General features: G+C 42.2%; 1 protein-coding gene across 1 annotated transcript in view; it reads right to left on the bottom strand.

Moving 5' to 3' along the window:
• Positions 1–16,511, bottom strand: part of DPYS (dihydropyrimidinase) — a gene marked incomplete at both ends in the record, with an annotated part of 33,735 nt that extends 17,224 nt beyond the window's left edge. Inside the window, 4 exons of the mRNA XM_080609728.1 lie at positions 7,467–7,656; positions 9,999–10,178; positions 12,353–12,511; positions 16,242–16,511. Of these exons, the coding sequence (XP_080465854.1) occupies positions 7,467–7,656; positions 9,999–10,178; positions 12,353–12,511; positions 16,242–16,511 (799 nt within the window). The remainder of the gene's footprint in view (positions 1–7,466; positions 7,657–9,998; positions 10,179–12,352; positions 12,512–16,241) is intronic.
• Positions 16,512–22,863: the final 6,352 nt, after the last annotated feature.

The raw sequence follows: 22,863 nt of genomic DNA on the forward strand, positions 1-22,863 counted from the left end.
ATACTTCCTCATAAGAACATTGCTTAGCCAAGTTTTTTAATGAAATTGGTGACAGATATATTATAATGGGGTTTACACATTGTTTACTAGGCCTGTGATTGAGATTTCAAAAGGAACAGAGTCCTCAGTTGCATTAATTATTTTCAAGATCCTTAAATTTCTTGGTAGGACCTGTTTGGTGCTCTGAAATTATTGACTATGTAAGTTAACACATACAGCATACAGACTTTGCAAGGTGATACTTTTAATCATCAGGCTATAGTTATTCCAGGAAGCACAACATGGCACAAGACATAAACTAAAGAATGTAAAAACATTTCCCAAATGAAAAATTATCAATAACTTTAAATGTTATCTCCCAAATTTTAATCTTGAGCTCTTGCTGCATGATATTCTATGTCCTCAGAAGACGACACCAACCCACACCCACTGTTAGCCTTTGGACAGAGCTAACATTTTCACTATTTTTCCCTCCTAGGAAACATGGGTTTGAAACCCATCAGAACAAGATGGGAAATGAAACAAGATGTTTCACTCCCTGAGGAGGTGATCCAGCCACTTTGCAGTTCTGTAGGTGACTGGTAATAATGCCCCGACTGTGATGGTCTCCAAAGAACCAAAGCAAGTACTTCACGCATCCCCTCATAGGCTGCTTGGTGCTGGTTACAGGCAGCCTCTGCTGGATTTCAGCAAGGATCCCTGCAGACAGTAGGTATCTTGCTGTGGATCCCAGATTCCACTTGAGGCACAATTTTTACTAGAACTATCACTGTATTACCCCAGCAGATTTCTCTCTGTATATTAGATTATGGTGTTTCTGTGAATTACTGAATTATAACTGCTACACTGGCACAGCTTACTACCATGGGACTCAGTTCTTTTCAAAATATGTTTCCCACTGCAGTAGTGCCATTCCTTAAATCTTCTCTGTTAAACTTGCAAAAAGTCCTCATATAATTTAAACCTCATAGTTCTACCATCATTTCTACAAGGTTTAAAGACCTGCTCTGACATTACTGTACTGTACATTTACCCCAAGTACTACATAGTATAACTTCTTCCATGACCTAAAGACTCCCTCTTAGCATCATTAATTTGCTGTAACCATCTCAGCATGCTTTGACAAGTCTCATATTTATGGTTTCATGTGGAGCATTCTAAGCTCCCAGTCCCACTTATCTACATATATTATAGATTTACACTTGGACTCAAGGGTGAGATCACCACTATTGTTTGGACTTGAATTCATGACTTAAGCAGTTATTTACTGGTTTTTGCATCTTTTTTACAGAACTTAAAGCAATGAATATGAGGCCATCTATAGATGTGACATGACTACTCTGAAAGAGGAGGTTTGAGTCAGATTAGTATTTTCCCAACTCAGAGCTGCTGCAGGAGTCAGGGGAATCTTGGCCTTTCCAGGGGAATTCCAAACACAGTCTTGGAGAGCAGACTGAAACAAACCCTGGTACACACAGAAACATCCTGCATATATAAACAATCTCCTACATTAATCTATTAGGCTTTTGACAGATTTTTCATAAGCAAAGTCAGTAGGAAGGGGAGGGAGGGAAGTGTGTTGTGGTGCTATTTCCTACTATATCTAAACAAGCTAAAGAAACTTCCATCCAAAGTAAACCTGAACTATGAATCATTAGGACATAGCTATAAATGATAAAAGTCAAAATGATAGGAAAAGAGTAAATGTTTAGTTTCCATAAATAATTTTCTTATCTCAGTTTTATAACATAAAATGAAAAGTCTCCAAGCTCACTTATATGATGAGTCAATTTTAACTCATGATTTTAACAGCTGATGACAGTATTTCTGCAGTCAGAATCCGACCTGAGCAGCTCCCTTTATTCCCACAACTGGAAAGAAGTACAAGTCATTTCCTTGAGCGATTTTGAGTTTGAACACTGCAGTTTTAAAAGACTACATCTGGACCCTTCTGCTGACTGTGCAATTTCTCACATTTCACTTGGACCGTGACTAGCCAGCCTGAAGGGTACAATAATATCAAGATTCTACTTTAATCCAAATAACAAGGAAATTCTGAATTAAGGCTCTTTTAGCTCCATTGGCAGCAAGAAAATTCTGCATTTAAATTCTTCTAGCTCAATTGGCTTCTGCCTACAGGCATAAAAGTGGAGTAATGCGGTAATAAATCAAGTCTTTCCATTTATTATGTTTTCCTTCATTCAATAAAAACAGCAAGCAGAAAGTGTTCTGAGCTGCTGGAAGATAGCTTTGGATTTGGTGACTTCTTCATCAGATGTCCAAACTGTCTGGCAAAACTATTTTCACATGAGTTACTTTATAAGAAGGAAGAACATGCAATTGTGTTTTATTTTACCACTTATCAGAACTCAGAGTTATAATCTTGAGAAACACCAACTAACATTCATGGGCTTGAAAAACTGGTCCTTGTGTGCTTATTCTAGAAAAAGTTTCAGAAGTACTTAAGATCATACAGGACATAAATATTGGCCGCTATGATCTGAAAGAAACAGAATGATCTGAAAGAAACAGAACTGCAAGAAAACGTTTATTGAATCAGGCATAGCATTGCATCAATTATACTATCTACAGTCTGGACCTGAGCTGCCCTGCATGAGCTGGCTGAACAGCCCACATTTTTCAGCTGCGCTCCTGTGCTCAGAATCAGCTTGACAGTCTGTATACCCCCGCTATGGACACGCCCTTCCTCTCACTAAGAGGAGACCTAAGCTGCGACTGATGGTAGGAGGTACTAACTTTTAAGTCTAAGCAAGCTTCTTGTAATCTGACCAAGTACATATTTTTCTATGCACTCCTTTAAAAGGGGAACCTTGTTTTAAAAAATTACTTTTTAGTAAGATACTGCTTTCTGTTGTGGTTTAAGCCCAGGCCGTAAATCAGAACCACGAAGTCCACTTCCCCCCCCCCACCTTTCTTCCCTCCGCTCCTGCAGGGACGGGGAGGAGAATCAAAAGAATGCAACTCCCACGGGTTGAGAGAAGAACAGTTTAATAACTAAGGTATAACACAAATCACTACTGCTACCACTAATAGTAATAATGATAAAGGAAATAACAAGCAAGAGAATACAACCGCTCACCAACTGGTACCTCACCCCCACCCCGCAGTGATCCAGCCCTTCCGGGAACTCTCCGTTCTACATCCTGGGCATGACGTGCTGTGGTATGGAATACCTCTTTGGCTAGTTTGGGTCAGGTGTCCTGTCCCTGCTTCCTCCCAGCTTCTCCTCCTCCCTGGCAGAGCATGAGACTCACGAAGTCCTTGGTCAGTCTAAACATCGCTGTTATCAGCTCCATTCCCAAGCCGAAAGTCAAAAACACAGTGCTGCAAAAGCTACTAAGAAGGAGAAAAACTGACTACTGCTACTGAACCCAGGACACTTTCCTTTATATTTACTTCAAGATACCGATCTGCATTAGAAAATCTTATTTCCTTAGCTGTAACAGCACAGTTACAGCTATAGTTACAGCACATGATCTCTAGTCTTTAGTACACTTAGAATGAAAGCATTTTTAAGTGGCAATATAAATTGTATATCCCCAAATCACATTTTTTAGTCTTGCTTCCCTATTGGCATTACTGGCCAAAGGAATGGGCCACATTAGTTTTCCCTGGTAAGTTCACATCAAGTAGTCCTAACAAGGACAGGGAGCTGCACTGACTGACACCAGCACTCTGCAGCCTTGTCTTCTCATTTTAGGAAAGACTTTACACAACAGAAGGCAGAGGATCCTTTTTGTGTTCCCACTCAAGGGAACAAGACTGTCATGCACACAGAGATATCAGAAGGCCCTTCTGTGGAATCAGATAGTTCCTCTATCTATTTGAGCAAGATTCAAGATCATGTTTTGCACAGGGATGAAGAAACAACCCATTGAGATAAGCAAGAACAGTTGTCACAGAGAAGTGCTCATTTTGGCCCTCTCAACTGGTGAACTATAGACCCATTGCTTTCGGCAAACAGACTGGTAGGGCCCCAGAAAAATAACAGGATGGGGACTTCTGTTAACCTGTACCTCTCACAGTCACAACATGGAAATCTTGGATTTCCTGTTGGATTCAGCAGCACTGTAGCTGTACTGATGTACATGAAAAGCATGCTGCTACAATCTGGAGATTTCCTTCTGTAAGTGCTGTTGCTAAAGATCAGAGCAGACATAGATGGGACTTTGGCATGGAGGAGAGAAGGCAGTTACTTAAGTTATTTCCCTAAAGTTTGCTTATTGTAGTATAAGAGCCAGTATCCCTTTACAGTCTATATGACTGATTTTAGCTTTTAAGGTCTGACCCATACCTCACTGAAGACAACACAATTATGCCTACTGTCTTCAGCAAACTGTATCAGCCCTTCGGTCTCCAGCTAAATGAGGGACAAAAAAGAACTGCGCTCTGACTTATATTTTTGACTAGGAAAACTATCAACTCACAGAATTTGAGAAGTAATGCTTCAATTCTGGTATCACACTGTCACCCAGAAAATAGATTACGCTCACTGAAGAGCCATCTCTCCCCTTCTGAGGTCAGTGATGGAATAGGAAGGGATATCAGTCTTCCTCTGACATAGGCAGAGATGAATATGCACCCACACACTGTACTTCATGCTTGAAACTAACATGAAAAGTTCCACAATTGTAAATAGTAGGAAGCTAGCAACAAGAGATGGAGAAGTAATCTTGAAAACATGAAAAAACATGAATAAAGCATTATAGTGAATATTTCAAACACTTGAGAGCCTTCTGATATTTAAGAGTTTACACAGCTTTTACATTAAGGTGGTTTTAACCTGTCCAAGCTGAATATCTTTCAGCAAATCATGTGGGCTTTGTTTATGTCATTCATACAACACTTTGAGAATTTATTTTTTTTTTTGCCTGGAACTCCTTGTTTTGTATTACTATTTTTAACTGAAGAATGGAAAATAACTTTTACTGAAACTAACAGCAATGAATTTTTAATTGCCAGAAATTATACAGATTGGTCTCATCAGAAACTATAATTGTTGTAACTATCTTTGTGGTACACTAGCTATCTTTCAAAATGTCTTACTCAATCCTAGATTTTTGTTTCCTAAACAGTATACATCCATGAAAACAGAAATTAATTATGGAGAGATGCTATGCATTCCTGTGCACAAAGGCAAGCATTGATGACTCTGACCACATCAACCCAGGAAAATATAAAATTTAATTTGCACCACAATAAGAGTTAAGTTGTACTAAATTCTTCATTTTGCACATTGAAGAAGCATACATATACCACGTTAGTTATCAAACTGGCACTGAAGACTATTCTTACAACAAAGCCTAACAATATTTTACAGTATTTACGATCAGCATAGAATTTTTTACTCAAACAGTGTGTTATAAAACACCATCTCACATCTTAGCTCTTTTATGTTCACAGCCAGTGTTTTATCTTTAATCCTCTTGTAGTTAATGTTGACATCACACACGTGAATGTATAAATAATCGTACACTGATGAATAAAATCCACATCACCAGCAGCACTGTCATCTAGTGGAGGAATCTAATACAGCACAGTACTGAAAGGTGTGCTAGTAAAAAATATTCTGGCAGTTTCCTTTATAAACTTTAATTACTGATAAGTCCTACTAGAAGTCATAATAAATGCATATTCTACATACATATATCCATCTATATTATAGAATCATAGAATCATAGAATAGTTAGGGTTGGAAAGCACCTTAAGATCATCTAGTTCCAAACCCCCTGCCATGGGCAGGGACATCTCACACTAAACCATGCCACCCAAGGCTCTGTCCAATCCGGCCTTGAGCACTGCCAGGGATGAAGCATTCACGATTTCCTTGGGCAACCCATTCCAGTGCCTCACCACCCTCTCAGTAAAGAATTTCTTCCTTATATCCAATCTAAACTCCCCCTGTTTAAGTTTTAACCCGTTACCCCTTGTCCTATCACTATAGTCCCTAATGAAGAGTCCCTCCTCAGCATCCTTATAGGCCCCCTTCAGATACTGGAAGGCTGCTATGAGGTCTCCACGCAGCCTTCTCTCCTCCAGGCTGAACAGCCCCAACTTTCTCAGCCTGTCTTCGTATGGGAGGTGCCCCAGTCCCCTGGTCATCCTTGTGGCCCTCCTCTGGACTTGTTCCAACAGTTCCATGTCCTTTTTATGATGAGGACACCAGAACTGCACACAATACTCCAAGTGAGGTCTCATGAGAGCAGAGTAGAGGGGCAAGATCACCTCCTTCGACCTGCTGGTCACACTCTTCTTGATGCAGCCCAGGATAGGGTTGGCTTTCTGGGCTGCGAGCGCACACTGAAGCCGGCTCATGTTCATTTTCTCATCGACCAACACCCCCAAGTCCTTCTCTGCAGGGCTGCTCTGAATCTCTTCTCTGCCCAACCTGTAGCCGAGCCTGGGATTGCTCCGACCCAGGTGTAGGACCTTGCACTTGGCTTGGTTAAACTTCATAAGGTTGGCATCAGCCCACCTCACAAGCATGTCAAGGACCCTCTGGATGCATTCCTTCCCTCAGCGTATCAACTGAACCACACAATGGTTCACACAATTAGCACAATGGTTTCATGCACTTTGGTCAAGCTCTCATACTCCACATTTTGCCATTAATAATCTTCACCTGCTGTGTAAGAATTATCTAAAGTCAAGAAATAAGGAAACTGAGGTCTGTATGCAATTCATGTAAGGTCAGATGAGGACATACATTCCATAAAGTTTTAGGCCCTCCAAATCATGGGCTTCTGACCTGCTTCTTCCACCCATACAATGTCTCCTCACAGTGCTGTGGTTCCACAGGCTGCCCTGGTTAGATGAACCCACAGATAAGGAAGTAAAAACATCCTGAATCCCTACATCTTTCAGGCTGCTTCTAGCCTGCCCAATAGATAGTTGAGAGGGTCAGGTTTCCCTTGGCTGACCAGAACTATTTATAAACCTTGCAGTGCATGACCTAAGAAACCCTTCCCTGACAGAATCAATGCTTTCAGATGTTGCCATCATCACCATGATTTCTAAGTGCCCAGTAAATAGGAATCCTTGTCATGTCTGCAAAAACACAACGTGGTCTCTGTTGTAGAATTTCTCATCTAAATAGCTGGTAAAGGCTTGCAGATTATAACTCAAGGAAGAGGAATAAAAGAGCACATTTTGTCTTAGACTGGTCACATAATTTTGAAAGCATCTTGGAGGTACAACACAAAGGAAAAAAAAGTTTGCTCTGAGGAGAATGGGAAGTCTCAATCCCATTTGGTGTTCTGCCACATTGCTTAACAGTCTTTGGGCCCCACAAAACACCCACAGTTTAGACATCCCACTCCAAGAAATTCACTCATGTTCTGAGGGTTATGGCACCCATGACAAGTAGAACACTGATGCTATGTTGGGTTTTCCATGACCCTTTCTTCAATGCCATAGCCCAAACACAAAAGAATTAGGACTTTTACCTTCTCTTCGTGCATTACTTATCAATTTTCCTGCAGATTTACTCATTACGTGGACTACAAAAAGGGGGCAGTTTACAGCATTTGCTATGGAAATTGCTCTTTGTGTAGCTTCAGCTTCTACTTCTTCAGGACGAGACAGTGCATGCCCCTCAGGGCCAGTTATTCCCATTGCCAGCATCTTCTTTGCACCCTGAACACACACAAAAACATGTAAGAGTCAGATACAGCGCAACCATGGTGTCATGAACATGCTGCTGGCGAAATGGATGCTAAATGAGCCACTACAGCTAGTTTGAGAAAAAAAAAACCAAAACAAACAAACAAAACCCAACAAACAGTTATGATTTTTTTTTCAAAAGAACTTATCAGTTTGTTATCTGAAATCCAAAATGTCTCTTAATAATCACAGGTCTCAGAATACCTAAGTGACTTTAGAGAACACACTACAAGCTTGCAGGGATAAATCACCCCTTTTGAAAGCCCTACCCCTCTCTCAATATGTACTCTTAAATGATCACAGCCAGTAACTGAGATGACAGTACTAACCCCTCACTGGAAAGAAAACAGAATGATCTTTACTAAGGATAGATACACATCCAGAGCCTTCAAATGAGGCACCAAAGTTTTAAGAGGCATAAGATTTTGAGCCTACTATATTCCAGGAATTTATGCTTTGCTGATTTGAGATTACGTAGCAATAAATTAATTTCTGTTATGGGACCTGGAGCAGAGTCACAGAATCACAGAATCCCGAGGGTTGGAAGGGACCTCAAAAGATCATCTAGTCCAACCCCCCTGCAAGAACAGGGTAACCTAGAGTACATCACACAGGAACTTGTCCAGCCGGGCCTTGAATATCTCCAACGTAGGAGACTCCACAACCCCCCTGGGCAACCTGTTCCCGTGCTCTGTCACTCTCACAGTAAAGAAGTTTTTCCTGATGTTCACATGGAACCTCTTATGCTCCAGTTTACACCCATTACCCCTTGTCCTATCACTGGACATCACTGAGAAAAGCCTAGCTCCATCATCCTGAAACTCACCCTTTACATATTTGTAAACATTGATGAGGTCACCCCTCAGTCTCCTCCAAATTATAGAGACCCAGCTCCCTCAGCCTCTCCTCATAAGGGAGATGTTCCACTCCCTTAATCATCTTTGTGGCTCTGCGCTGGACTCTTTCAAGCAATTCCCTGTCCTTCTTGAACTGAGAGGCCCAGAACTGGACACAATATTCCAGATGCGGCCTCACCAAGGCAGAGTAGAGGGGGAGGAGAACCTCTCTTGACCTAATGACCACACCCTTTCTAATGCACCCTAGGATGCCATTGGCCTTCTTGGCCACAAGGGCACAGTGTTGGCTCATGGTCATCCTCCTATCCACGAGGACCCCCAGGTCCCTTTCCCCTTCACTACTTTCCAGCAGGTCAACCCCCAACCTGTACTGGTACATGGGGTTGTTCCTCCCAGATGCAAGACTCTACACTTGCCCTCGTTGAATTTCATCAAGTTTCTCCCCGCCCAGCTCTCCAGCCTGTCCAGGTCTCGCTGAATGGCAGCACAGCCTTCTGGTGTGTCAGCCACTCCTCCCAGTTTAGTGTCATCAGCGAACTTGCTGAGGGTACATTCAGTTCCCTCATCCAGGTTGTTGATGAAAATATTAAACAGCACTGGTCCCAGCACCAACCCCTGAGGGACTCCACTAGTCACAGACCTCCAGCTAGATTCTGCCCCATTGACCACAACTCTCTGCCTTCTTCCTTTCAACCAGTTCTTGATCCACCTCACTACCTGATCATCAAGCCCACACTTCCTTAGCTTATTTATGAGAGTCACAGAATCACAGAATCCCAAGGGTTGGAAGTCGAAACACTATTGACTAGAATATTTGAAGAAACTCAAAGACATTGGTGTAGTTATACTCCCAGAGCCTTCACACAGCACTAAGATGGAAAGTGTGAAGAGAGTCTAGCTAGGCACAGAGGGACTTGTTAATAATTTTGTATAATGAAATTATAAGTATGAAGGGTGGGACTTTTGTGCCTAGTTAGTGAAGCTTTCTCCATACTCATGGATTTGTTCCTGTTAGATGACTATGTTTGGAGAGACCTAGGGTTAGGCATTACATACCTGATGTCTAAATACTTGGCTGAGTGTTCCCCCTTTGACTTGCTCTATGATCAGGCTCTGACTGTTGTTCTCTTTGTCAGTCAAGTATACATATATTGAAAGTATACATATATTGAAAGTATACATATTGTATTGCAAGTATAACTCTCATTATAACAGGATCATTTGCCTCCTGTCTATCCTGAATCCAAGACTCAAGATTACAATTTCTTAGCCCACCACAAGCATCCTTTACAATCTTGGACATGAATGTTTGTCCTCAGTTCCCTGGAATTCAAACAGGGTAGAAAAGCCTTTCCCTGAGACACAGTGACAGTACTAATACAGCTATTGAAAGGCTTATAAATGGCAACATGACCATTTATATTCTTGACTTAGATGGACAAAATGTCAAATGCCTACCTGTGCAATTAGCTCTCCATTCTCTGCATGGACTTGAGCAACTGCTCCAAGTTCCTTACAGCAGCAAAAAGCTTCATATAACTCCTCATCATTGAGCATATATATATCTTTATAGGCCATAAACATCTTAAAGGAGTTGACGCCTTTGTTTTGAACAAGAGTTTTCATTTCTTCCTTTACCTGAAAGACAGCAGTTTTAAAACCAGCAATATTATATTTAACCTGTTAATAATTTTATATAATGAAATTGTAATTATGAAGGGTGATCCTTTACTCACCCATCAAACATATGTTTAGTCCAAACAGCCCAAGTCACATATTTAAAGACTGACTTATATTATTCTTCTTGTATAAAATTCATCCTTCAAGTACATAAGCCAGTACCACTGCAGTGCAGATATTGAAGGTACAAGCTAATTGCAGGAAGGGAATGATTTTTACAAAAGAAAGCAAAGCAGCATTTCACTCCAAATAAACCTCTTGATGTTGAAAACACCTAATCCAATATTACAATCAATGTATTCAATGTATACAGTATGGAGTTTTGAGCAAAAAAATTTATTTTCAAAATTGGATCATAATAGGTTTCATCTTCTGGCAAATAACAGTAACAGAAAGCATCTCATGTCCTGAAGCTTTGTCCTGACTCTAAACAACACCACACAGCCTTTTGGAATGTTTTGTCATCAAGCAAAATGGCTCTAAACTCTAGAAGGAAGTGTGCTTTTCTGGTTGGTTTTGTTGTTTGGTTTTGAGGTTTTTTCGTATGAACTCCTTGATAGGATTCCCTGCTTCTGCTGGGGTCTGTGAAGCCCAGCAAAACTTTATGTCCCAAAGAAAGAAAGATGAAAATTTTAGCCCAGAGGTCTCTTGTATAACCAGTTCCAGCTGGTTAGCTAGACCTAACCTAAACTATCCATTACCTAACTTTGGCTCTTCCTTCCCAGTAAAATGATGGTGATACTAATTGATGTGTATCTGTGATACTATTACAATTTCCACAGGGTGAATTCCTTTCAGAAAGTAAAATATTGTTTTGCATCTTGTCTGTAATTATCTGGTTGGATCTGCCTAAGAAAGCTTTGATATAAAATTCAAGAAAATTTTCTGGACTTATCCAGAGGACGGATGGGAGCATATCTTGAGTGGGAATAAATACCTGACACAAGATCCTGCTCTGGCACAAATATAGAGGCATGGCATTTATTTTCTTCTTTACTATTTACTATGACTAAGGAAAAGCATTATAAAGAATGTATGTTTTTAATCAATCTTGAGGAGATGACAGCTAATTAAAACGGCATGAAATATCAGTTGTCTTTACCCAGATCTTTTACAGCTACAAAACATCAGATCTTTCTATTTGTTTCAATCTTGGCCTTTAAAAAAAGTTAACTTCTTAACATAAACCAGAACATTTCATTGATTTACACCTCACTAGTTTTATTGGATTTTTCAGTACAATGCCACTGTTCTCTGCTGAGGCGGTTTCAAACACACATTCCTCAGACTTCACTGGAGAATTTATTTTATGTCTTTGCTTTGAGCTTGAAGTTGCAGTCAGTCTATTTAGTGCTTAGTGCTCAGAATACCAAAGATGGAGTGTTCACAGAGTGAAGGCTTTGGTTCATATATGTTAAAAGTTAAAAATTAGAGAAAGTACTCATATTTTAAAATGTAATTTACTTAATATATGTATGTACTGATGCACATCCTCTGAGGACTCAAAGCGGTCTTGTAAAACATGGGTCAGGTTCAGACAGATGTCAAGCACCTGGAAAGTTAATTTATTCAGTAAAGCTTTCAGGCTATCAGCAAACATTCACACAACAAGGATGATTTTCCAATATGTAAATTCCAAAATGTTTTTTCAGATAATCTAACAGTTGGCTGGAGTCCTGCTTTACTTTATGGAGATATTACTGCCGTCAGTAAAAACAAAAAAACACCAACACCACCAAAAAAACCCCCAAACAAACAAACAAACATCACAACCAAGACTCAATAGGAGCAAAAGTTATCAAGTGTTCAAGAAATAAAAGGCAAAATTTATGCAAACACCTCTTACTCCCTCTAACTTGCCTTGTCTTGGTCTTGCACAACTGCTTCCTTTAACCTTGAGCAGTATTATCCAAAGACACAGGCTATCTGCAGAGTTCCTTTCTTTCTTTTTATTTTTCTGGTATTTTTTTCCAAACACATGTACTTTTAGAAGGGTTTGGAATATTTCAAATGTAGTTTTTATACACAAAAATACTATTACACTGACAGCAAGCTATATTTAGCATATAAGGACTAATTCAAAGCAGGTGTGGTACCAATTCATGGAACTGAAAATCAGCTATTGTGTTTACCTTACTGCTCCACCACGTAACTGCCACATGCAGGGAATAATCACAGCAGACTTTGGGGTCTGCCCAGCTTTTCCATGTGTCAAAGGCTTCAATCAGAGAACAGCCTTTGTGAGGGATGGCAAAGTCGATGATCATAGTGGTTCCTCCTGCTACAGCAGCCTGAAAGGGAGAAAGTTAATATTTAGTAGTGGAGAGAATGCAGATTTCTTCCCACCCTCTCCGACTATCTTGATACACTGAAAAGCCAAAACTCACTGAAGAGTTCCACTGAGTAAAGTCTGAACTTGCAAAATGATTGTGGAGATTAATTTTGCCTCCTTTGAGAAGGCTGTTCTCAAACAGGCATTCAGGAGAATTGTGAGGAAATTCTCAGACTGAAGGAGAAGTTTTCACACATGTACAAAATCTTATGAAAAGCTTGGAGATGAGTGTGACATTGATGCATCATTGAGTTTCCCGCAACATGTGGGATCACTGAGAAAGAAGAGCATCAGAAGACCATGGCCAGCTTGAGAAATGCTTCCTTGGAGTCTACGTAGCTGAAGAAAAAAAGCCTGTGTGACAGGAAAGTATTGGGGGGCAGATACAAAATGAAAAAGAACAGATTCGGTCTGAAAACCCACTTTGAAAATCCCTAAACTCTTGTCTAATGCCAAATTTTATTTTTTTTTTCCTTTAAAGGATCTTTGTTAGTCATTTCCAGAAACTAGATCCTCAACTAACAGAAACTGACCCAATATAGAAATTCCTTTGTTGTAACTGTTGCAGTCTTCCAGATTGCCATAATGGTTGCAATTAGTCAGAGAAATCCTCTCTATTGCTCTGAACAACACCCCTTTGCACCCCAGAGACAACCAATTCAGATCAGATTCATATTACTCTTCCTGTTTCTAGATCAGTTAACTCTTTCCTCTCTTTTACTTATCAATCAGAAATGTAATTGTAAATATGTCAGTACATTTTGCAAAGACGTTTAGAGAGTGACAAACCTTTGTGAAGCAGGGATGCTTCCTCCAAGCAAAGTTGTTCAAACTGTAATTTTTTTTTCCAACAAGACAGATTGCTTTCTTATTTTTTAAACAGGATTTAGAATTAAAGAATATTTATAGACTTGACGAAAAAAAAGTCATGGGTTGCAAACTCCACTCAAATTCTCTTTTTTCCTTAACATCCTTTTTTTCCTCTCTCTTGTCAGGAGAGGTATTCTGTGCCTTTATTTATTCGGCTGAATGGGTTCATCCTGGCTAATCATTGTAGCGTATTTTGCAATAGTTGGAACACAGCTCTGTCTCTTGCCAGAATATCTGCAAGATGATGACCTTCAGTAAATAGCTCTGAACACATTCCACACTTAGACTTGGGTTAAAAGGGTCCACAATGTCTAACTTTCTGACATCTGATCACTTGGCTGGATCTCGAGTCTTCTCTTAGGCACTATCCGCTCATCCTGTTTTGTGTATGCAGTCTCTGTTTTGCAGCTTCCCTTATCAGTGACTCAAAAAAGTTATTCAAAAAACTTCAAACCTAAAAAATAAAAATACTACTTTCTCTTTTGAAAGCACACAATTCGTCTTCCCTGCTTTGGGACATGACAGTGCAGGCACCTATATCCGAGTTAGTCTTCATCTTTGGTTCTTTTTAAACAATGAAAACATTTTAAGAATGCAATCACTAATACCTTACAAAGGCATCTTAAAAGAAAGCCACAGTCACTGCTGTTTCTTTTACATATTTCCTCCTCTCAAACAAAATCATCTTCTGGCTTCAAGTCACATTTGTTTGATTTCTCTTGCAATGTCAAATTTCTAGATACACTGTTGATAATCAGTTTACAAAAGTGGTCTTCACAGAGAAATAAAGGATTGTTGCAGAAAATGAAAAAATATTAATATATATATGTGTACTATCAGATAAAGGAAGTATTCCAGAGATCAAATCCTGCATGTCATTCAGCCAGGAAACATACCCTGTGATGTCTGTAGACAAGCAGAACAGACATTGTGGGCTTTATTTTTTTCTCTCCACTTATCACAAAAAGCAGCATGAAGGCCAAAATCTGCTGTGGAAGCCATTATGGTAACTAATTTTTTTCAACAAATATTTCCTGTCTATGGACATCTTAAAAAGACAGCACTGTTAGGCCCATATAATACTAGATTCCTTAATTTCTACCAGATAGCTACAGAGTCTAGGGGGAAAAAAAATCCATTATCGTATTTATAATACCTTTCCAGCAATCAGTTCTGGAGGTAGAAAAGCTGTAGCTTTCCTTTTGCATCTTACATTTGACTTAGACATGTTATTTTTGGTATAGCAGCCATTTTTGTATGTCAGGAAAGATCTGCTGCTAGGGACAAATTAATTTTTTTGTCAAAGTTTTGCAGAATAATTACAATCTATTATATAATTATACTACAATTTTATTATTAATAATAAAAATTATTATACTACAACTTCCGTGCTCATTGAAAAGAACAATTCTAGTGCTTAAAACTACCCAGTGTAAAATATTTCCATTCAAATAACAGCAGCAACACCAGCAAATCTATCTTGAGCTGGAATAAAATTGTTATTGAAAGAAAATATGCCACTAATTTAAGGATAGCATACAGGTCATTTGTAGTCCTCCCTTCAGTACTCTGGAGTCAGCACTGGAAGAAGTCAGCTCCTTGTTAAGAGTATGAAAATGTACAATAAGGGGGAAGCAAGACAAGGCCAGGTTAGACACAGCTTGAAGGACCTGGTCTAGTAGAAGGTGTCCCTGCCCATAGCAGCAAGTCGTAACTACATAAGCTTTAAGGTCTCTTCCAACCTAAACCGTTCTATGACTATGATTAGACTACTCAGACAATTTAAAGTGCACTCTCATGACATGATGGGGCAAGCAAGAAATTAAATTTCCTGCTAAAGAACAGGGTCAATCTTAGCAAGACTGCAAACTTTATAGGTTCTTAATAGTTGTGTGATTACTGCATCACACTATTTATTAAAATGAGTTGAGTTTAATTTTTTCAACTATTTCAAAGAGGAAAACTGGTATTTTGCACACCACAAAAAATGCACACTGGTGAAACCCATTTATTTTGAAGGCATGCACTACACTTCCTGCTTTTTAGCAAACCCCACTTCTGATATAATAAGCTGCCTGAGGATGCTGTCTAGCAGACAAGCAAAGTAGGGCAATGTGATCCCTTCTGTAGGCAAAGGATCTCAGCATGCACAGCAAAGCTTAGAGAAGTACCTTGCAAATTTGAGGGAGCTCTGTGTATTTTTACTATATGGATATAATGCATAATACTGTTAATAGTAGTAATTCACATACTGCTAATGCAAGGAATGCAATTAGATCAGCTCAAAAGCTGGGGAAAACCCCAACCCCACTCCAAGTATAAAACTGGGAGAAATAAGACACTTTTAGAAAGTGTATTTGAACTGGACTATCACTGAGAGACACAGTGAGGTCTGCAGTGAATGAATGACAGAGGAAAAGCTTGCATTGACCCTTGCTAGAAGTTCAGATTACCACATAGGTGCTTCCAGGGCACTGAGGAATTACACTGTTGCTTTAGATAACCTTTGCTCAAAAAAGTATAAGGCTTGTTGCATGCACCAATGCAAGCCGTAGTCTGCATGAGGACAACCAGGGCAAATGACTGTACTTGACTTGTCACCTGCAGCCAGAAATGTCTGAAGGAACCAAAATAACACACTGGTTGAAGGTGGACCTCCGAGTACCCCAACTGCTTATGACAATGTCCCAGCCAAGGGACAGTAACAATTGCCTGTGCTTGATTTACATCCATTGTTTTATAAGTACTAATGAATAACCAGCAGGCATCCCTTTCTACAAAAGCCCAAATGCACACCAGACACGTATATATGCACCCACCTTGGTTCCTGAATAGAAGTCATCTTTTGATCTGCTGCCCATAAAAGGGAACTGCATGTGTGTATGGGTATCGATGCCCCCAGGGATCACCAGCCTGTTGGTTGCATCCAGCACAATGAGTCCAGTCAGTGGCTCAGGATTTAGGTTTGGTCCCACTTGCTGCACCACTCCATCTTCCACGTACACATCAGCCTCCACAGAGAGGTCATCGTTCACAACTTTCCCCCCCTTGATCAGAAGCCTCTGCTGCGCCAGCTTTTGCGGTGGCATGGGAGCCTAGAAGGCAAAAGTGAGGCTCAGAAAGCTGCTCTTGCCTGGAAGCATTTCACTGACCACCCTCCTCCCAGAGCAGGGGTTATCTCCAAATGGTTCTAAACATATACCCCACAGTGCTCTTTAAACAGAATTGCCCCTCTGCCCTTGGCAGCTCCTCCTACGGCCTTCAATGGAGGACCAATGCCCTGCAAATGTAGAGAAACGCCCACAGGGTGGCAGAGTTTTGGCTTCGGGCCCTTTCTGCTCCAGAATCTTTGCCTTGAGAAAACAAGGCTAGGTTTTCAGAAGTGCCTGACTTATGGCACTGGCTCCATCCAGCCTGCTCTGTATACCCCAGGATTTGAAACACGCTGGGCTGTTTTGAGAGTGTGGCCATTCATCAGCTTGTGATGCCCGAAGGTGACCCAAGCTCTTTGCATCGGGGTTTGAGGAAACCGAGGGTGACCTGAGCTCTCCACAGGAGTGGCCAGGGAGCCCAGGCGTGACCTGAGCTCACTGCAGCTTGTGCAGTGGGGCTGGGAGAGGACTGGGCTGCAGTGCTCCAGGCACTGTGCCCATCTCAGGCGAGCCCCACAGAGCACTGTGGTGAGGTCCACCGTGCAGCCACGGGACTCAGCCACCGCCGGAGCACATCAGAACTACTCCCGAGCTGATTCTCAGATGATCACTTGGAACACACAACCTTCGGGACCCGAACACACACACCCCGCAGTGCCACTGCACGGACACTACACGGGCAGGCGGGGGCAGCGCCCGGAGGCTGCCGCGGCCCCTGCTCACCCTGGCAGAAGGAGGGGGCTCAAGCGGCACAGTCGTATGGCCGCTGTCGAAGGACCACGTGAAAACCATCTTGCGGTAGCCGCCCCCTTGCGCCATCTGCGTCACCACCCCCTTGCCCCCGGCCTCCGTGCGCAGCCCGGCGCCTCGCTGCCCCACGGTGCCTCCCGGTGCCTCCCGCACAACCGCCACCGGCCCCACCCTGCCCGGCCCGGGCGGCGCAGACAGCAACGGCCGCGCCAGCCGCCTCTTCACCGCCCCTCAGCCCTCGCGGCGCCCTGCCCGAGGGCCGCGGCGGCGGGACCTCGGGAAGGAAGGGCCGGGCTGCTGCGATGAGCCTCGTACGAGGCTGGGTGGCCCCGCTGGGAGAGGCGGTCTGTGGGTTTCAGAACACAGGCCCGGAAAACAGGGGGGAAAGTGGAATTATGAGTGGAAAATGAGCCCAGAGCTTGGAGCAGAATAAGAGGGAAAACGTGCTCTACATCATGCCAGAGGAATGCGCTTATGTGGAATTTTCCTGCTTCCTCCAGTAACCTGGGTTTGCACACTCAGCAACGACACTGCTCAAGCGTGTCCCCGAAACTGCTGAGCACCAGCATCTTCATCCCCTCTACCTCTTCCAGGTCAGCGATGAATGTTTCAGAAGACAGAGTGTTGTCCCTGAGGGCTGTGAGAGGGTGCACACATATACTGCCAGAAAGATACTTAGATGACACTGGATTTGGAAAACACCTTCCCATCAGCAAGGTGATGTTCCTTCTCTCCCAGCGGGTAGGAGAGCTGTACCACATATTTGTATCTGATCATCCCAAATTTTGTCTTGTGCCTCACGTGTGTGGTGAGACAGAGACCCAGCGGGCTTCATCATTCCACACAGCAACAGAAAAGGTCACAACTCATTTGGAAAAGCAGAGCAGAGAATGAGAGCAAGAAAGTGAAATGCTCAAGGTTTGTGGGGCAGCTATGCCTGGCTGAATGGACAGGAAAGGACAACCTCCACCTACCATGTCTGCCACATTTAAAGCCAGTAGAAAGAAAGGGACCGACATACTGTGATGGGAATTCAGGCAGGAACTCTGGCTTGCTAATTGCAGTGGTATCGATGAGCCAGGAACAGCTGAGTTCCAGCAATATGATTATTCAGATGAAGAGCTGAGGATTATAAAGACGCAGGAAGGAAGTTAAGTGAGTTAAGTGAGGAGAGGGGGTGGAAAAGACAGAGGTTCCTTCTGTCACATGTAGTTATGTGGGGTGCAGCAGACAGGTTCATATGCCTTCCCAGATGGTTACAGAATCCACAACTTATTCAGTGTTTATTGGCAAAAAGGATTCACCCTGAATCCCCCAGCCTGTTGCCAAAACTGCCAACTTAAACCAGTGACTTTCTTACTATTTCTCCCTGGTCAATGAATATTTAGTTATTTCTACAGAATGAGTTTCTACACGACAGACCTAGATAACCGCTTCCAAGCATGCTTTTGTGCTAGGGGCAGCAGTAAACCATTCCTGCTTAAATCGTTCTCCCAAATTGGGCAGAGGGAGATTTGGAGTCAGGCCTGCCACAACACAGCAGACTATGGTAAACACCAGGGTACTCAGTTCCCTTTTTTTGTGAGTTGCACAGGGAAGAGCTGACACTGATCGAAATCCTGTTTACCTCTGTTTCTGGATGCTGTTGGGCTTGAGCTCTATTTCCCCGCTTCTGATTTCCTCCTGGCTAATTTAGACTTTGTGGATCGTACTCTTAAGTGTCTAAACCTTCCTAGCTGTAACTTCATGTCCAGGTCAGAGCTGCAGGCCCCCAAACTAGTAAGGTAATTAAGTGTCAGGTCTTATAATGCTGTGCTTAGAAAAACTGAATTTATCCCACAAGTGGTTTTGAACACATTAAATAGGTTATTGGTAGATAATGACATTCTGTCTAAGCAGCCTTTTTATTTAGTCTCTTTGGAGGAACAAGATAATCTCACATCAGCTGCATTTATGTACATTTGGTAAATATTTGATATTTCACAGCTCAGCTGTCCCTGGAAGTAATGGCCTGAAATACCACCTGTGGGACAGAAATAATCCTTATAATACTGTGAGAAGACAACTGATCCCATATTCTTAGTCACCACTGAATACGTGTTGCTGCTGCAGTGAGGCTTCTGGTTCCAAATTGGCTTTGTAACTAACCTTCTTTCATCCACAAAACATTTTACTCTTTTTGTCCTTTCCTTTGCACAGTTTAAAACAAACCTTTCCTCTGTAATCACTGGCTGACTCTGCACTGTTGTGCTGGATTTGGCTGGGAGAGACTTAAATTTATTCACAGTAGCTGATGTGGGGCATGTTTTGGATTTGTGCTGAAAACTGTTGATAACACAGGGATGTTTTGGTCACTAGTGAGCAGTGCTTACAGAGTCAAGACGTTTTCTGCTTCTTGCCATGCCCCACCAGTGAGCCGGCACAAGAAGCTGGGAAGGGACACAGGTGGGAGAGCTGACCCCAAATGACCCAAGGGATATTCCACACCATATGGTGGTGTCCTCAGCATGTAAATGTAGGGGAATAAGAAGGAAGGGGGGATATTTGGAGTGATAGTGTTTGTCTTCCCAAGTAACAATTAGGCGTGATGGAACCTTGCATTCCTGGAGATGGCTGAACCATAGAAGTGGTGAACTAATTCCTTTTTTTGCTTTGTTTCTGAGTGCAGCTTTTACTTGTCTATTAATCTGTCTTTTTCTCAAATCTGTGAGTTTTTGCACTTTTGCAGTTTAACCTTCTAATTCTGTCCCCCATCCTGCCGGGGTTGGGGTGAGCAAGCAATTGTGCTTAGCTCCCAGTAGTTCAGTGATTTGAAAGGTATTGCAGAAAGCTGTCAGTTGCAATCCTGAAGTTGAATCTTATGCTAATGCTTTTGTGGTATGCAGAAAAGCAGATAGTTCTGGAAATCTAAATGTTGGAATGTCTTGTTTAGCGTAGCTATCACACAAATACGATCAGAGATTTCTCAGTAGCTTAATGATTAATGTAACTGATTTAATCTTAAGAACCCTGAAGAAAATCCAATCCACATCTATTATTTACCAAAAGAAAATAATTCAGCAAATTAAGGAATACGTTTGCATAAAATGGATGACTGAAGTTTGGAACATTCAAAAGACCTTGAGGATGTCTTCTAAAAGTCATTATAATGAAGACACAGTAAGTTTAATACCCCTGAGACACACCCACCTCTCCCTGAAACCTTTAGCTGCTGCCTCTCAGGATAAAATGTTACTAATTTCTATCTTCTGCTGTAATTATCCCATCTTACTCTTATTCTACCTTTGCTTCTATTTTCACATTCTTCTTACCATTTCCTATTTCTGAAAAGCCCTTCAGAAATAGGAAGGGCCATTAAGAAATCTAATAACCCAAAGATTTTTAATGCATTAAGCTTCAAATAAAAGTTGGTGAGGCAAAGATGTATTGAATCATAGAATTATAGAATAGTTAGGGTTGGAAAGGACCTTAAGATCATCTAGTTCCAACCCCCCTGCCATCGACAGGGACACCTCACACTAAACCATGTCACCCAAGGCTCTGTCCAACCTGGTCTTGAACACCACCAGGGATGGAGGATTCACAACTTCCCTGGGCAACCCATTCCAGTGCCTCACCACCCTCACAGTAAAGAATTTCTTCCTTATTTCCAATCCAAACTTCCCCTGTTTAGGTTTTAACCCATTACCCCTTGTCCCATCACTAAAGTCCCTAACAAAGAGTCCCTCCCCACCATATCCTCTTCATATGGGAGGTGCTCCAGTCCCCTGATCATCCTCGTGGCCCTCCTCTGGACTTGTTCCAACAGTTCCATGTCCTTTTTATGTTGAGGACACCAGAACTGCACACAATACTCCAAGTGAGGTCTCACGAGAGCAGAGTAGAGGGGCAGGATCACCTCCTTCAACCTGCTGGTCACGCTCCTTTTGATGCAGCCCAGGAGAGGGTTGGCTTTCTGGGCTGCAAGCGCACACTGAAGCCGGCTCATGTTCATTTTCTCATCGACCAACACCCCCAAGTCCTTCTCTGCAGGGCTGCTCTGAATCTCTTCTCTGCCCAACCTGTAGCCAAGCCTGGGATTGCTCTGACCCAGGTGTAGGACCTTGCACTTGTCATGGTTAAACTTCATAAGGTTGGCATCAGCCTACCTCATAAGCGTGTCAAGGTCCCTCTGGATGGCATCCCTTCCCTCCAGTGTATCAACCGAACCACACAGCTTGGTGTCATTGGCAAACTTGCTGAGGGCGCACTCAATCCCACTGTCCATGTCACCGACAAAGATGTTGAACAAGACCGGTCCCAGCACTGATCCCTGAGGATCAGACACCACACGTTACTGGTCTCCAGCTGGATCATCAGCCATTGACCACAACTCTTTGCGTGCGGCCATCCAGCCAGTTCTTTATCCACCAAGTGATCCATCTATCAAACTGATGTGTCTCCAATTTAGAGACCAGGATGTCATGTGGGACAGTGCCGAACGCTTTGCACAAGTCCAGGTAGATGACATCAACTGCTCTGCCCCTGTCCATCAGTTCCGTAGCCCCATCATAGAAGGCCACCAAATTGGTCGGGCAGGATTTCCCCTTAGTGAAGCCATGCTGGCTGTCACCAAGCACCTTGTTTTTTCATGTGCCTTAGCATGTCTTCCAGGAGAATCTGCTCCAAGATTTTGCCAGGCAAAATCAAAATTCAGGAGATGCAAAAAATCTTGTATCTCAAAATGCAGGAGATGCAAGCAAATAGGCTTTTGGGCAAATAATAAAGATGTTTTGTGAAGGAAACTAGAGACTGATGATGAGCAGTGGGGAGACAGCTAAGCTAATAAATATGCATTGTTAATCGTATTCTCCATTACTGACAACTTTCCTCCAAGGAAGAAAGACTGCATCATGAACCAGATTTTCAGCACAAGAAAATCAACAGAAAGGATACCACTGACTCTCAGTAATGCTGGAAAAGCCCTTGTTGAAGAATCTGTCTAAAGATGTATTAGTTTGAGCTGAACTCTGGATTTGCAAAAGGGAATGAATGGTTATCTTTTCCCATATTTGGAAAGTTAGGAGAATTTTGAATACACAGTAGGCCCATAACACCTCATCATCATCATCATGGCTTGACTTCGCGAAAGAAGATTTGGGAAAGGGCTTTACCCATGCCAAGCTCACTGATGACTAAAAAGGCCAATGTGGGATAGGCAAATCTGGTTGCAAAAAGCACAGTGAAAGCTCTCCTTGGGTGATATAGGCGGGGGACGATTCTTTCTACGTTGTCTTTTCTCCTCAAGACTAATTCTGCATGTGTTCTCAAAGGAGACAACTGCGTTATGTATGGTGGGTCTCCAAGTCTCCCGACTGGAGGCCAAGGTGGACCACTGGTGGTAGTCAATATGGCCAAGGCTGAGGTATTGTTTCAGGGAGTCCTTATATCTCTTCTTTGGGGCATTTCTCTTGCCGTAACCAGTGATGAGTTCACCATAAAACACAATCTCAGGGAGGCGGTGATCCTTCATCCTAAAGATGTGCGCTGCCCAGCACAG

This window comes from Psittacula echo (assembly GCF_963264785.1).
Source record: "Psittacula echo genome assembly, chromosome: 2".
In the NCBI taxonomy this organism is placed as follows: Eukaryota; Metazoa; Chordata; class Aves; order Psittaciformes; family Psittacidae; genus Psittacula; species Psittacula echo.